This window comes from Plectropomus leopardus, chromosome 12 (assembly GCF_026936395.1).
Source record: "Plectropomus leopardus strain MGB_pleo_1.0 chromosome 12, ASM2693639v1, whole genome shotgun sequence".
NCBI classification, from domain to species: Eukaryota; Metazoa; Chordata; class Actinopteri; order Perciformes; family Serranidae; genus Plectropomus; species Plectropomus leopardus.
In genome coordinates this window covers 16,814,246-16,828,232 of record NC_142187.1, presented here as the reverse complement: position 1 = coordinate 16,828,232, position 13,987 = coordinate 16,814,246, and the positions used below count along the sequence as shown (strand labels likewise).

General features: G+C 38.6%; 2 protein-coding genes across 2 annotated transcripts; both read right to left on the bottom strand.

Moving 5' to 3' along the window:
- Positions 1-643: 643 nt before the first annotated feature.
- copb2 (COPI coat complex subunit beta 2) lies at positions 644-9,433 on the bottom strand. Its single transcript, XM_042498252.2, has 22 exons — positions 9,276-9,433; positions 8,670-8,807; positions 8,406-8,492; positions 7,606-7,732; positions 7,333-7,481; positions 7,015-7,161; positions 6,662-6,761; positions 6,415-6,557; positions 6,014-6,213; positions 5,756-5,866; positions 5,578-5,666; positions 5,370-5,476; positions 4,538-4,681; positions 4,281-4,411; positions 3,836-4,043; positions 3,553-3,663; positions 3,182-3,396; positions 2,937-3,075; positions 1,875-2,012; positions 1,697-1,774; positions 1,386-1,550; positions 644-1,123 (listed from the first exon to the last, which is right to left on the bottom strand). The coding sequence occupies exons 1-22, from the start codon at positions 9,276-9,278 to the stop codon at positions 1,028-1,030; spliced, it is 2,826 nt and encodes a 941-aa protein (XP_042354186.2). The 5' UTR covers positions 9,279-9,433; the 3' UTR covers positions 644-1,027.
- Positions 9,434-10,820: 1,387 nt separating this feature from the next.
- Positions 10,821-13,761, bottom strand: rbp2b (retinol binding protein 2b, cellular). Its single transcript, XM_042497530.2, has 4 exons — positions 13,606-13,761; positions 12,931-13,109; positions 11,181-11,282; positions 10,821-10,985 (listed from the first exon to the last, which is right to left on the bottom strand). The coding sequence occupies exons 1-4, from the start codon at positions 13,676-13,678 to the stop codon at positions 10,932-10,934; spliced, it is 408 nt and encodes a 135-aa protein (XP_042353464.2). The 5' UTR covers positions 13,679-13,761; the 3' UTR covers positions 10,821-10,931.
- Positions 13,762-13,987: the final 226 nt, after the last annotated feature.

Below are 13,987 nucleotides of genomic sequence, written 5' to 3'. Positions count from 1 at the left end.
AATAATGGAAATGTCCTCATGCATTTTATGAGTCACTCTGAGGCAAACCTAAGGCCCTTATGCTGCGTTCACATGAAAATAGGCAGACAGTAGACAGCAGATGGAAAACACCTTCTGGACACAGCACAGGGAAAAAACAAACAGTCTGGCTGGATGAATGCTGCATATAGAACTTTTAAATTATTTAGAATAGACTTATTATGATCAGTTTTCAATGCTCTACATGCATGTGTGGTAGCATCCAACTCAGTCTTCTGTTTTCTCGCACCAGTTTAAAAAAAACCTTTGCATCTTTAGTATATGGATTGCGTGATTTCTCATAATTCACATTATAGCTCCGCCGACCTAAGCAGAGGTATAATCAGCCTTAGTAAATTAAAACAACTGTGCTGATTGATTTAAAAAGTTTTTGTGTATATATAGCATCAAGCTTGTTTGAGTTGTACCCACATCGATATGCCGTATCTTATTTACATATTTTTGAAATGTGGATCGCATGACACAACTAGTAACATGTTAACATCTTGTGTAATGGAAGATGCAACGTTCACTCCTCTTCAATCAAAGGCTTCTCTGTTCAGGATATATATTGAAGATATTAAACTATTTTAGCATTTTGTACCAGACACTCTCAAGTCAAATGTGAATATGTACAGCAACCGGAGTTTATTGGACTGAATGAAGTTTGTTTATCATTACAGACAACAAAAAGCAAAGAGTAAATATACCTTATCGCTCAATGGACAGTTAGTGAAAGTTTCTCAAATAATCAATAAATGGTGTACAAAATAAGTCTGAAATAGATGTCTACTGTTCTTCTGAGAATAAAACATTACTGATATCATCATCACCAACATCATCATCCCCATAATCTACTAAAATCCTGCCACTGCAGTAGGAGGGCATGACAATATAATATTTTTACGTACAAATACAAAAAAAGGGCAAAGGGGGTTTGGTCTCTTTCTTCTTTTTTTGTTTTTAAATTAGCTCTGAAGAGTGCTGGAGAGCAAAGTGGGGTCGGGTTTCAGTCATCTAGAAAGTCATCATCGAGGTTAACATCTGTGGTGTCGATGTCATCCAGCTCCATGTTGTCCAGGTCCACTTCCAGCTCGTCCAGAGTCTGCACAGAGACACGCACAAAGGAGAAGTTTTTGGGTTTTTTTTAAAAGAATTATTCTCATTTTAAATTTTTAATTTATTTATGTATGCTTTAGATCCAAATGTTTTTCTTTAGATTTTCTGAGAACCAGTTGGTACTTTTAATTTATTGAGACTGAGTAAAAGCAACCTTTGTGTGATCAATAAGAATCTTTGTGTATTTTTTTCATGTTAGGAAACAGACCCTATAATCAAAAATTAAACAGAAATAAAAGAAATCCAACCTCTTTTTGTGACTTGGAGAACTCCTCCTCCTCCTCCTCCTCCTCTTCTTCCTCTTTTGTGTCCACTGCTGTAGGAGCAGCAGGTTCAGGTTGAGAAGACGCCACAGCTGCAACTGCTGCAGCGACAACGGGAGCTGCTGCCACTGCCTCCTCACTATCCTGTGTCTGCAGGAAAAAGTCATTCAAATAAACTTTGACTGATAACAGAGCAATAATTTCTCTATTTTTTTATTGAGCCTCCTGTAATATCAATCAGGTTACGATTACATAAAAGGTGGTTACAAAGAAAATGTTGGATACTGCGGACAAACCTTGGAGCCAGCAGGAATGAAGGTTCCTTTGGGCTCATATCCCTGAGCCTCCTCAAGAATATTCCTGTCTTCGTTGAGCTGAAAAATGTTGGACTTTATTAAAATACAGAAGAGCAGAACGAGATGCAACTTCAGAAATACTGTCATGCAACACAACTACCTCATTTGTTAAACTCACCGTTACAAGAGGATAATCTTTGGCGGGCCTAGAGGTGCCGACGCAGGTCTCTCGGAGGTAATGCTCAGCTGCAAAGGCTTCCTTCAGCCCAGGGAACAGATTCTCATACTCTGTGGGGTCTGCTAAAGACTCAGCTGCCTGTAAGGTAGATTGTGGGGCCCCGAGATTGATACAGTGTGTCATGGTCAAGAAGAAAAATCCTGACGTCATATTTTCTCCCAGTGAACAAAGACCACAAAGTAAAGTTTTTGTCAAAGTCATAGACGTCTGCATTTAACTACAGCAAAACATCATCAAAACCTCCGTTTACAACCTCTCACACAACTTGTGCAGTTTAATCCAAGTCTCATTTATCCAGTTGTATGGGCACTACTTCCCAAACAGACAAGTGAAACTTATCAAAAGCTGCTCTCTTCAAAGCTGGACTCCAGCAGCAGTTTTACCTCACTGAAGACAAGAGCTGCTGGTCAGTTCATTTGTTCGTGTTACTGTGTGACTTTAGTGTTTTAAAGGGTTAGTTCAGATTCACCAAAGTCACACAATAACACAAAATAACCAACTGATCGAGGCACCGGTAGTCCGGCAGCTCCTGTGTTCAGAGAGGTAAAATTACGGTGTCTGACAATGGAGTCTGGCTTTGTAGAGGGCATAGGTAAATTTCACTTTTAGTTAAAATCTCCATTGTTAAGGGTTGTCTGTTTGGGAAGTACTGAGCATAACACTGGATAAATGAAACTTGGATTATACTGCTTGAGTTAGGTTTGAGTTTGCAAACAGATGTTTAGATATAGTTTTTCTGTTGTTAAACTTGGACTCCTACGACTTCATTAAAAATGTTCTCAGTTTTTGGATTCTTCACTGGTTCAATGTTGACATGCAAGAGTTTTCTTCACAAATTCAACATAACACTAAGTAGTTGATAACCAAATGATGGGTGAAGTATTCCTTTAAGAATCCAAGATCTAGTTAGATTAGTGATGGTTGTTTTCTTTATCTTAGTTTAAACTTCTTTGCTTTATCAATATTTAATTAAATTAAACAATAATCATGAAAAGAACTGACCTTTTGGTTGACCTTGGCCAGGTTCTCCCTCCACAATTTGACCACACGGGACACCTGACTGGGCAAGTAGGTGCGAGCCAGGAAGGCAGCTTCAGGCAGTCGGTTTGTTCTGATCAGAAGCTCCAAACACTGATCCAGACTGAAGAAAAAATGCTATTTAGCTTTCACATATTATACGTGATAACTCTGTGAATAAATCTGTTCCCTTTATTTGCCCGCCAGTGTCACAATCATCTGGTACTCACTTCCCCTGCAGGAAGTAGGTCATGAAGGCCACATTGTTCTTGCCGTCCCTTTCAGCCCCCTCAGCCAGTTTTCCCACCATAGTGGCATTACCGGAGGCTGTGGCAAGGAGGAGCAGGCCGCCGTAATCCTGCGCATGGTGCAGGCACTCCTGAGCCAGGCCGAATTGACACTTGCTGATAGCAAGCTCTGCTAACTGCTTCCACTTCTGCTCCGACTGTAGGGTTCAGAATAACATATATTAGAAATGTACCTGCCGGGAGCCTGAATAGTGATGAAATGAAAACAATGGACTCTTGTAAGCCACTGTGAATTGTCTGACAATGTTTTTACAAAGCTAGAAGATGTGATAGGCCAACTAGTATGCGCTTACCTCTGCCTCCACAGCCAGCTGGTAGGCGATCTTCAACTCTCCCAGCTGCAACGCCAGCTCAAACCTGTGCTCTGGGTCTGTGGACACAGCCAGCGCCTGCTGCTTGAAGCCCTGAGGAGACAAAGAAACATAACCCATCAGCATTCTGCAAGCACCCTGTCTGAATTAAATATTAACATAACCCGTCTAAATTAATTCTAAAAAATCACATAGGTATCAATTAGAATATCGTCTGGTATTACTGCAATTTAATAACAAAAAAAGAAGTACTGTATTTCCTTACCTGTTTCTCCAGGAAATGGGCCACCCTGGTGCGCTGCTCTTTAGGAATTGTGGGAAGAACCTTGTCAGCCATTCCAAAGTCCCTCCTCATCACGGCAGTCTGGTACTCCAGGACGGAGACCAGCAGAGAGTAGCTAACAATGTTGAGCTCCTTGTCTCCCAAATACAGACGGTCATCTTTTGGAATGTAACCCAGCAGGTACATGGTCCTGCAGGAAGAGACGACATTAAGCGTTACAGATGCAGCATCCTTAACAGAAAGCAAATAAACTCTGAGATTTGTTTACTTACTGTTAATAGAGTACACAGTGTTATTTAGCATAAAAATAGGAGTTTTCTTGAGAAATATACACAGTGCACAGGTTTTAAAGAGGTAGGTATTACATTTTATTCAGCAAACCTCATACCCACTTATTTTCAAGCTAAACGACATACTAAATTTGTACCTGTCCAGGTGAGCAATAGTGACAATCTCGCCTCCTACATAGTAGTTGAGTCTGTTCACGGAGCTGGTGTAGATGAAGCAGTCTCCTACCCAGAGTCCAGTCTTCACAATCTCCTGGATCTCTCCCTGGACCTGCACATATCAAATAAGCACAAAAAGTTTTGAGTTGAAGCTTTAATTGTACTCTGTGGGTAAAAACAAGATTCATTGAAACATAAATAAAAGTATCTTTAAGCACAGAAAGACGAAAGCGCTTACCTCAAAGGCATCTTCAATACCATCCTCAGTCACTCCTTCATTGTTCTCTTGAGAAGCAGCTACTTTATCTGACATATAACGCAGAATGAAGAAGGACTCCTCTGTAGCGATGCAGACCAGTTCACCAGAGTCTGACCAGAAGATCTGGACAAATTAGGAAAAAGAGGAAAAAAGGTTGAACAAGAAAATGAGCAAGAATCAGGGAGTGACTAAAATTACTCGACAACAGCCTCTCTAAGCAGTCAATATACTATATACACACTGCTGTTAAAGATCGAGATATAGAAGCATAAAACTGCTTCATAGTACATTTTTATCAAAACAAGACCAGGGCCTCAAACAATAATGGAAAAAGTGTGTCTACAGGTATCAGACACTTAAATTGAATGTTTTTTAAGACCTTTTCAAGATAACTTTTAACCAATTTAAGACTGACAATTGGACAAATTATCTTTTTCTTATTCAAGCATTACAGGTAAATATAACGGTAAGTACAGAGGCAGGTTTTTTATGTAGGAATATTGTTATTAGAGTGAGTTTAATATTAGACTAAATCTACATTTTGCCAGAAAGTAAGTGCATGTGTAAAATGAAAGGGCAACATTAGGCTCAGTGGTTGGTTCAAAGATTTGTAACATCAGAAATGTCGACTTTCAGGCAGAAGAGCTCAACAAATTTTGACCCCTGCCCAAAAAAGATGGATAAGTTAAATTATATTTAATCAAATTAGACAATTTAATAACAAATTTTACTGTCAGATATTTTTAAAACATTGAATTTAAGATATTATAAGGACCTGCAGACACCTTGGTAAATGAAAAGTCAGTCTTACATGTTTGGGCTGGATCTCGATGCGCCGGATCAGCTCTGTGTTCTCCCAGTCATAAAATGCCAGACCGTTCACTGACCTCACTCCAAGCAAGAAACCTCCATAGATTCCTGCAGGGAAGAATGGGAACACATTCAATGAGGAAAGACAGTTGGAACAATCTACTTAAAAAAAAAAACATGAGTCTTCTACACAGCAATGTTCACATTACCTTCAGCTCCAAAGTCGGGCTTAAAAGATTTCTTTTCTTTAAAATTTTTGAAGATTTTGACGATACTGTTGCTCTCTCTGATGGCATATCTGTTGTTAAAAAAGAGTTGCAGTTATCTTTCAGATAAAGGGGGTATATGGCAGGGAACTATCACACCTCTTATAAACAGCATACTTACTCTGATGAGTCATGTGCCCATGCAAACTCCTGTGCTGAGCCAAAGCTCTTGTTCCTCAAAGCCATGGCGGTATAGATGATATATTCCCCATCTCCGCACACCACAACAAACCTGGTGCACACAAAAAGGCATAAATGAGTGACAGAGGACATTTTCCAGTGTCACCTCTAATCTGGCTAACAAACAAAAACATATGAGGTGCTCATGTCTGCCTGTTTTTGAAATACTCGTAACCAGTAAAAGGGCCTGAATGCATACCTTCCATTAGGGTTGTGCTGGATGGTTTGGGGGTAAATCTCACAGCTGCCCATGTCTTTGACAGCCAATGGCAGCCTCTCTCCATCCTTGATCTCAGCGTCACCCATGGCCTTCAGGTTTGCTTGCTGTATTTCACTGTGTTTCGCCCAGATGATTTTTCCATTTGTGTCCATAGACATTGCTGGCTCCTCTCGACCCACCTGCACAGCAGAGGCAGACACAGCGGAGAGATATTTGTTTTGGATATTTAATTAGAACAATAATATATTTCATCTTAATGTCTTTAATAGATAAATTCCATTTTTTCAGCATAACTCATTTTACCTCTATATTTAACAGGATGGAAATGCATGTGGTAAGAGTTAAATACATTTTCAAGTATCATTCTCTCTTCTGCTCACCTTGATTATGATGCTGCCTTCATCGTAGCCCAGCGCCACATTGTTGGAGCCCCTGAGGCCGCACACACACCACACTCTCTCCATGCCATAGTTCAGAGTGCTCTCCAGGCGGTAAGTGCTTGAATGCCAGATGCGCACCGTACCTGTGGACAGAGGAGGCAACGTTGCATAAAGCAATGATCAGTGACACCATGAGGTGAGATTAACTCTGGGCACAGGGGTGAGGATGACTGGGATTCCTGCTCACCGTCCTCTGATCCAGTGATGATGATGGGCAGCTCGGGATGGAAGCTGACACAAGAGACATTCTGGGCGTGGCCTTCCAGAGTCTGAACGCAGGTCTTGTTCTGCAACACACAGAGAAACAGTTAAATATTTATACTATACAGACACGATGCTAACGGATGCTCACAGAAGGGAAGTAGCAGATCAATGAGTAAAACATACATTATTTTTAGAACCATCAACTCTTTAAGTACTTTATTATTATTGACATTTTAAACATTGTGCAACAAAAGTAGAAAATGAGCCTGTGCTCCTCATAAGTATTAGTTCCATGATCAGTATTGTGAATGTATAGTGAATGAAAAGTTTTCTCACCTGGTAGTCCCAGATCTTTACTTGGCGGTCATCGGCCCCTGAAATGAGGTAAGGCTTGTCACCTCCACTGTAGTAGTCGATACAATTGACTCCTTTCTCGTGACCCTCTAAAGTGAAATTGGGAGACGAAGAGCCAAGCTGCCAAACCTGAAAGAACCCAGAGGACATGGCAGAGAATCACTGAATGCACATGCATGTGTTTAATCTATAGTCTTTAAAGATACTGCCGTAATGCAGACAGATGTGTGTCCCAGGGACTCACCCAACAATAAGATAAAATTAGCAGCAGTAAAGGTGACAACAGCAAGCAGTCCCTACCTTAATCGTCCTGTCCAGTGAGGCACTGGCAAACTGGTTGTTATCCTTGGGGTTGATGACAATCTGCATGACATAGTGAGTGTGACCCTCAAACACCTGGCTGCACGACCACTTCTTCTCCCAGTCCCACAGCTTGATCAACATGTCATCTGCGCAGAAATAAAAATATGTTAATGCATGCGTGCATGCAATTGAGGACACTGGTATAAAGAAACCTCTGAGTCTGTTAATCAATATGTTACCAATCAAGGCATCATAAGTTTCCTAGCATACCACTGCTGGTGAGGATATAGGGCTGAGTCGGATGGACAGCGATACAACGGATGTAGTCAGAGTGGGCCTCAAACATGTGGACACGCTCCAAGGTGTTGTAGTTGAACACACGGATCTGCATGTCATCCTGTGCAGGTAGAAAAAATGTGTGATTATCAGCTCAATACACAGCACGTTGAGGTATAACAAAAAATAGATAAAACAGCAAACACATTACAAAATAAGAACTTAGTACGTGCTATTTGAGTCTAATATTATGTGGAGTAATATCAGTCTTAGTTTTAAGTTGTAATCATTGTTTTTTTTACTTTATATTATCCCTGCTGCTTATTTTTATTCTCTTTTATTTAATTATTTTATTTTTATTATAGTGACTTTCGCTTATCTTTCGTTTCTTTGTCTATTTTGTTTTGCTTGCTTTTTAATATTTAAATGTGTTATTGTTGTAATTTTCTGGTCTTGTAAAACATTATGTATAGTTGTCTGTATTATCCTTTCAATTGTGTCTGATATTTAAATTTTGTCACTATGTGAATCACTTTGGGCTGCATCTTTTTATGAAAGGTGCTGTATAAATAAAGTTGAGTTGAGTTGACACAATGAGAAAAATGTATAACAAGATAATCAGAGGTAAAGCTGAAATGCTTACACTTTGATGTAACACCACAGCCTGCATAACTCATGACACCAACAGATATAAGCTCATACTCTCTTTATACTAAGAGTTTATTAAACTGCTGGTTTTATGGATGACAACTGTCAGCATTGTGATCTCAACACAAACAACAGATTTTACTCACCGCTCCTGTGATGACCCAGTTCTTCCTTGCCACAAACTTTGAGGCTCTGACAGGAAGGTCACAGACTTCAAAAGTCTTGACGAGAGTCTGGAAAAGAAAAACAATGTTGATTCATTTTGGCCCTCAGCATCATCACTGCTTATATTTGACTGTCAAGTCAGTCTTTTTGAATCATTAAATAACATATTCAAGTGAGGGTGTTTAGTCATCTATGTTTCTATATTGTGTGATGTGCGTAGATGGCCCATTGATTAGTGATCACACCTGTGTTTCGTGGTTCCACACACAGACACTGCCGTTGTACAGGCTGGCCAGCATCCATGGCTCCGTTGGGTGAAGGTCCACACTCTTCACCCGGTCTGACCTAGCTGTCAGCCTCCGCTTGATGTCCAGCCTCAGAGGCTGAAAAGACAGAGGACATAGAGTCATTTTTTCTGTGCTATTCAAACTCTCAATTTGAGTGGCTTCACGTGGGGATTTAATGATTTGGTAAAAACTCGGCAGCGTCAACGTCATGACCCGGAATAACAGGACAAGGTAGTAAAGAGAAAACCGTTAGCATGCTAAAATTGCTCCTAGCATATTTCTGTGGTTCCAACAGTCCTATAGATATACATCATATAATAATCGATTCTAAAACTTACTCAGATCATTTGTAAGCACACATAAAGCTCTCACACAGCCGTGTTTATGAATGTTAATAGCCGTTAGCGATAGGCTTTCATGCTAGCTGAAGCTAGTTAGCCGCTAAGCTATTCACCATAATGCATTATTATTTGCCAGTTTCACTGTCCTTTAAAATAATCTTGGAGACTCGGATGACCTCTGCGGAAACAACACATCATGTGGACTGTTTAAAATGTCTCTTACCATGTTTTATCCCCGTGTTGTCGCAATAAGGCCGGATAAATGAGTAGCGAACAGCTGTAATCGGGGTCCAAATTCTGCGACTTCAGTGAACAGAACACTGATACTGACGTGGAACTTCCTGAAACTCAGTCTCGCGTGAGTTGCTCTGGAAGTGGTGACGTGACATGAAGGTCCGCTGCAGGCCGTGATGTGTGACACGATGACAGAAACAAAACACTGTACTGTTTATCGTTTTCGGTAGTTTTAATTGAGATGCCATTACAACAATTAATCCTCATATTACTATTTACTCTATTTCGCAGTTAACCATCACAGAGAGGCCCATTACTATGACATGATCTCATAATTCATCATTACTGAGTTGAATATTTAATAAATAAATTACATATAAGTATACATGATATTTGAGTCTAATATTACTTAGAGTAATATCACAGTCTTATTTTTAAGTCTTAATTTTTTAAATTTAATTTTATTCCTGCTGCTTATTTTTTATTATTTTATTTCTTTATTTTATTTAGATTATATTGACTTTAAATTATCTTCTTTGTTGCTTTCTTTGCTTTTTAAATATTTTATTGTCTTATTTTTGTAATTGTCTCATCTTGCAAAAAAAATTCTATAGTTATTTGTATTATTAATTCCTGACACAATAGAGGTGACAGAGAACAGAGGCATGGCCTTAAATTTGTGCAAGATGGTTTTTTTTTTCTCAATATAGCAATGTATGCATGAGCATATCTTAGCTTTCTTGTTAGCATAATTGGTTTGTCAATCTTGAGTGAAATGTAATTCTTATAAGAAGGCTATGTCGTAACAAGAATATGTTGAATACATTTTTAAAAAACAGTATTCACAAGCACCAATTATATTACAAACTGTGTGGTTTATAAGTGTGTAGCATCACATTATGATTACAAATAGCTTTTATTCATTCCTTTATTAAACATCTAGGTGTATGCACACCCTCGAGAGAACTGTTAAACTGATGCCAGTAAGTGAAGAGAGTTGGGAATTATTCAAATAAAGCACTAAATCATCTACCAACTAATTTTTCCAGTTAACCAAGAAATGTAATGAGAACAAACAAGCACTTTAAACATGGAATATGCACATGGTATGGATTTACTATAGAATAAATACAATTCTTAAATGTGTTGCTCTTAATCACAGTTTGTTTATTGGGTTTGTTTATCAGTCAGAGCATTGATAGTAGCCTAGTGGCCTATCATCAGTCGCATCAGCTTTTCCAGACACAGAAATATACACGCTCCTCTATTCTCATGTAACTAATGTGAGCACAGATCAAAGTTGTAACCTCTACATCCAAAGATTTTATTGTAATGCCTTTTATTTTATTTTATCTATTTTTATTTTATTTTATTGTCATTTATACCCCTAATAGATATTTATATCACAAACACTTGCTAACTAACACCAGAACCACCTAGACTGATAAATTAAACAAATAACACTGCAGGTAAGGAGAAAAACATGCATTTTTGATTTTGGGATGAACTGACTCTTTTAAAACACAACATGACATTTAGTCTGAAAATCACTTTTATTTACTTTATTCATACATTTGGGAAAACAGTTTAGTGAGGAGCAAACAAATACCATGTTACCAAGAAAACTAAAACAGATATTTGCCTTCTATTCTTTCCTCTTGAACACCTGAACACAGACTATACCTTCACATGTCAGCTCCTGTGGGAGGAAAGAGCAAAAATTAGAGAATAAAAGAGAGCAATAACTGTGATGAAACTACTCTTATCATACGCAACAATCACATTTTGCTGCGCAATACTTACAACTAATCCAACACATTCCTCTTTCATACATCAGCGGAGTCCAAATATTTCAACAAAAATCTAATTATCATGACAGATATTGCCAACCCACCAGGCACAGTTTGCCTCCTTCGATCCAGTGTTTCCAGCCTCGGTTGGCCTTCTCTCCTTTCTGAGTACACACCAGCTTGTCCCCCTCCCAGGTCACCAGACACTACAAGATAACATACAGTGCACACATTAACAATGAACGTTTTTCATTCTTTAATGCATATTTAAAACATTTTTGACCTAACACTGCAGCAAAGAATTTCCTCTTCAGATGAGCCTGCCACCAGAGGTAGAAGTATTCAGATTCTTTACTTAAGTAAAAGTACACATACAGCATTATAACATTACAAGTAGAAGGCCTGAATTCAAAAATCTTACTAAACCCTTTGAAATGTGAGTTTATTTCTTCCCAAAATACCAGAATGACAATGAGAAACAGCAATGAGCAATGAGCAACAAGAAATGGGCCAAAAATGAGCAGGAAATTAATAAAATGCTTCAAGAAAAATATCTGAAAATTGTGCCAAAAATAAAATAAAATAAAATATTTTTGTCTGTGGCATAATTTTAAGTTTAGAATCATTCGAATTATGAATGTAATTTTCCCACTTTTCCCCTATTTTTAATAAATAAAATTAATAATCACCTCCCAGCAAATTTTCAAGTCAGTTTCTTGTCACCTTTCACTAATTTCTTGCAATCTGCTGAACATTTCTTGCCAAGTTATTCATTGCATCTTTCCTATGTTTTCGAAGAAATTAAACACATTTTCGCAGGTCCCCGAGGTTAACATGGTTATTAAAGGCATCAACAACTGATATGAATTAAGGTTCTTAAAGGGTTAATCTATAGAACTGCATCATATTCTATAAGATCAGCATATGTCGGTCATGTGGCTTTCCTGTGAGAATCATAAAAAGTCAACTTTATGGTGTTGAAAAAACAACTGTGTTTCCAGCTTTGAGATTGAATTGTTTTCCAGGTGGTCCAAAGGGGGTTTTAAGAGATTATTTCATTTAAGGATAAGTAGAATTTTGTAAGAAAATTAAAGGCAGACCAGTCTACAGAAATGCCTTGCCTTATTTTTTTGTTTGTGTTTGTTTTGGTCTGTTTTTTTTTTCCTGGTGTGTTCTGGTGATTTATGGTTTTTCATACAATCTCTAAAGACATTAAACAAGTTTTCTTAAGATGTAAGTATAGAGAATAACTGGGTCAGGTTTCCCTTGTTTGAGGGTTAATGGAGAAAAAACTGCACAAATTGTGATACAATATGAACACAGTATGATATTGTGCACATGCCTCTCACAACAACAACTTTATTTTCATAAATAAAGCATGCACATGCTCTTTCTCTCCTAGTTTAGATCAGTACATTTATCAGATCTCGTGGCTGACCGCCTGCAGTTTTTCTTTTTTTTGCAATTGTTGCATTAACAAAAAAAATCAGGAGAGGAAGTTTTCATAATGAAACAGGCTACATTTTACCAAAGCGACAAAAGTGAAAGTGAGAACATGATTATTGCTGGCTTCCATGGGCCCCCTGTAGCAGCTGGGCCCCAGAAAGCGTGCCCTCTCATGGAATTCAATGTTACAATTCATCTCTGCTTGTCACTGGCAATTCAACACACTACTGTAGGTTTCGTCTGCAGCCCTGATGTTACACAAACTGACCACAGACCAATCTTTACCACGTAGACATGTAGATAACGTGCCCTCTTTATCACAAAAGCAACAAAGAAATGGGAAATATTGACTCAGTAGATAAACAGACTCTTATCCCTTCAAAGACTCCATATGAGCCATCAACCCACCTTGATGTTTCTGTTGTCTAGTCCTTTGGTGTACTCATCAAACTCGACCCCTACAGTGAAGGCGAGCTCATAATTCCTGAAGGTGCTCAGCGTTTTGAATTCAAACTTGTCTCCATGTTGGGTGACCACTTTGGTCTGAGACAGGGAGATGGCAATTTTCCTTGTGGCAAAGTCAATATCTAGAACCAAAATAAAGAGACTTGCTTATACAAGAGCCAGATTATTGTACATAAATTATATTTCACAGCAAATTATGTGGTAATGTGGAAAGTTTTACTCAATCCTGTGTTTAATCTTAGAGTATACTTCATTACTTTTTGGAAAAGTAAGTCTTTATTTCTGTTTGTGATGCCAAAAAACAAGACATCATGTCCATGAAAAGTGATGCAGTTGATAAGGGTCGGTATTTAAATTTTAATAATTTTAGTAGGTGTTGTGTACCCAATATTCAGGGGTGAAATAACTGCCTCAGAAAAAACATTTTTGCATTAGCTCCAGATTAAATTAAATAATATAATAAAGACGCAAACACTCTTTTGAAGATTAAAAGAACATGAAACTTAATGGTTTTGTTACTTGTGCAGCTAGTCCAACCTGTTACATCACCCTGAAAGACTACTTTAACACATAACATCTCAAGCAAAATGAAACCCACCTAAATTAAAAGTTTCTTACCCAACACTTTTAAATACTCCTCAAAGTTGTCACTGGTTTCCAGTATCCATTTTCCACTGAAGTCTACAGGCATGATGGTAGCTGGTGACACTGCTGTGTGTGTAGACTTTAGACGGTGTATGGAGGGGGAAGGTGCAGGGTGTCCTCCTGTCTTTATATGAGTCAGGGGGCACGAGGGCAGAGAACTATTGATAAGTGAGTTTATAGCTTGAAGGGGATTGGCAGGGGCAGTTGTTTGGGAGGGGGAGGGGGAAGACTCACCCGTTTCTTTCAGTCTTTGTGTGGTCAATGGTGGAGGTTGTGAAGGACATATGCCACACACACACACACACACACACACACACACACTCACACATGCATGCAGTGATGGCCATTGTACAAT

What these genes read in the sequence shown, in the direction of transcription:
- copb2 (XM_042498252.2), bottom strand. An exon ending in CATCACTGGATCAGAGGACG is followed by an intron (nt 6,558 to 6,661) that starts GTGAGCAGGAAT and finishes CTCTGTCCACAG; the next exon opens with GTACGGTGCGCATCTGGCAT. An exon ending in GTATTGAAGATGCCTTTGAG is followed by an intron (nt 4,412 to 4,537) that starts GTAAGCGCTTTC and finishes TGATATGTGCAG; the next exon opens with GTCCAGGGAGAGATCCAGGA.
- rbp2b (XM_042497530.2), bottom strand. Translation starts at nt 13,678, where the DNA reads ATGCCTGTAGACTTCAGTGGAAAATGGATACTGGAAACCAGTGACAAC. An exon ending in GGAGTATTTAAAAGTGTTGG is followed by an intron (nt 13,110 to 13,605) that starts GTAAGAAACTTT and finishes TTTTGGTTCTAG; the next exon opens with ATATTGACTTTGCCACAAGG. An exon ending in AAGGAGGCAAACTGTGCCTG is followed by an intron (nt 10,986 to 11,180) that starts GTGGGTTGGCAA and finishes TTCCTCCCACAG; the next exon opens with GAGCTGACATGTGAAGGTAT.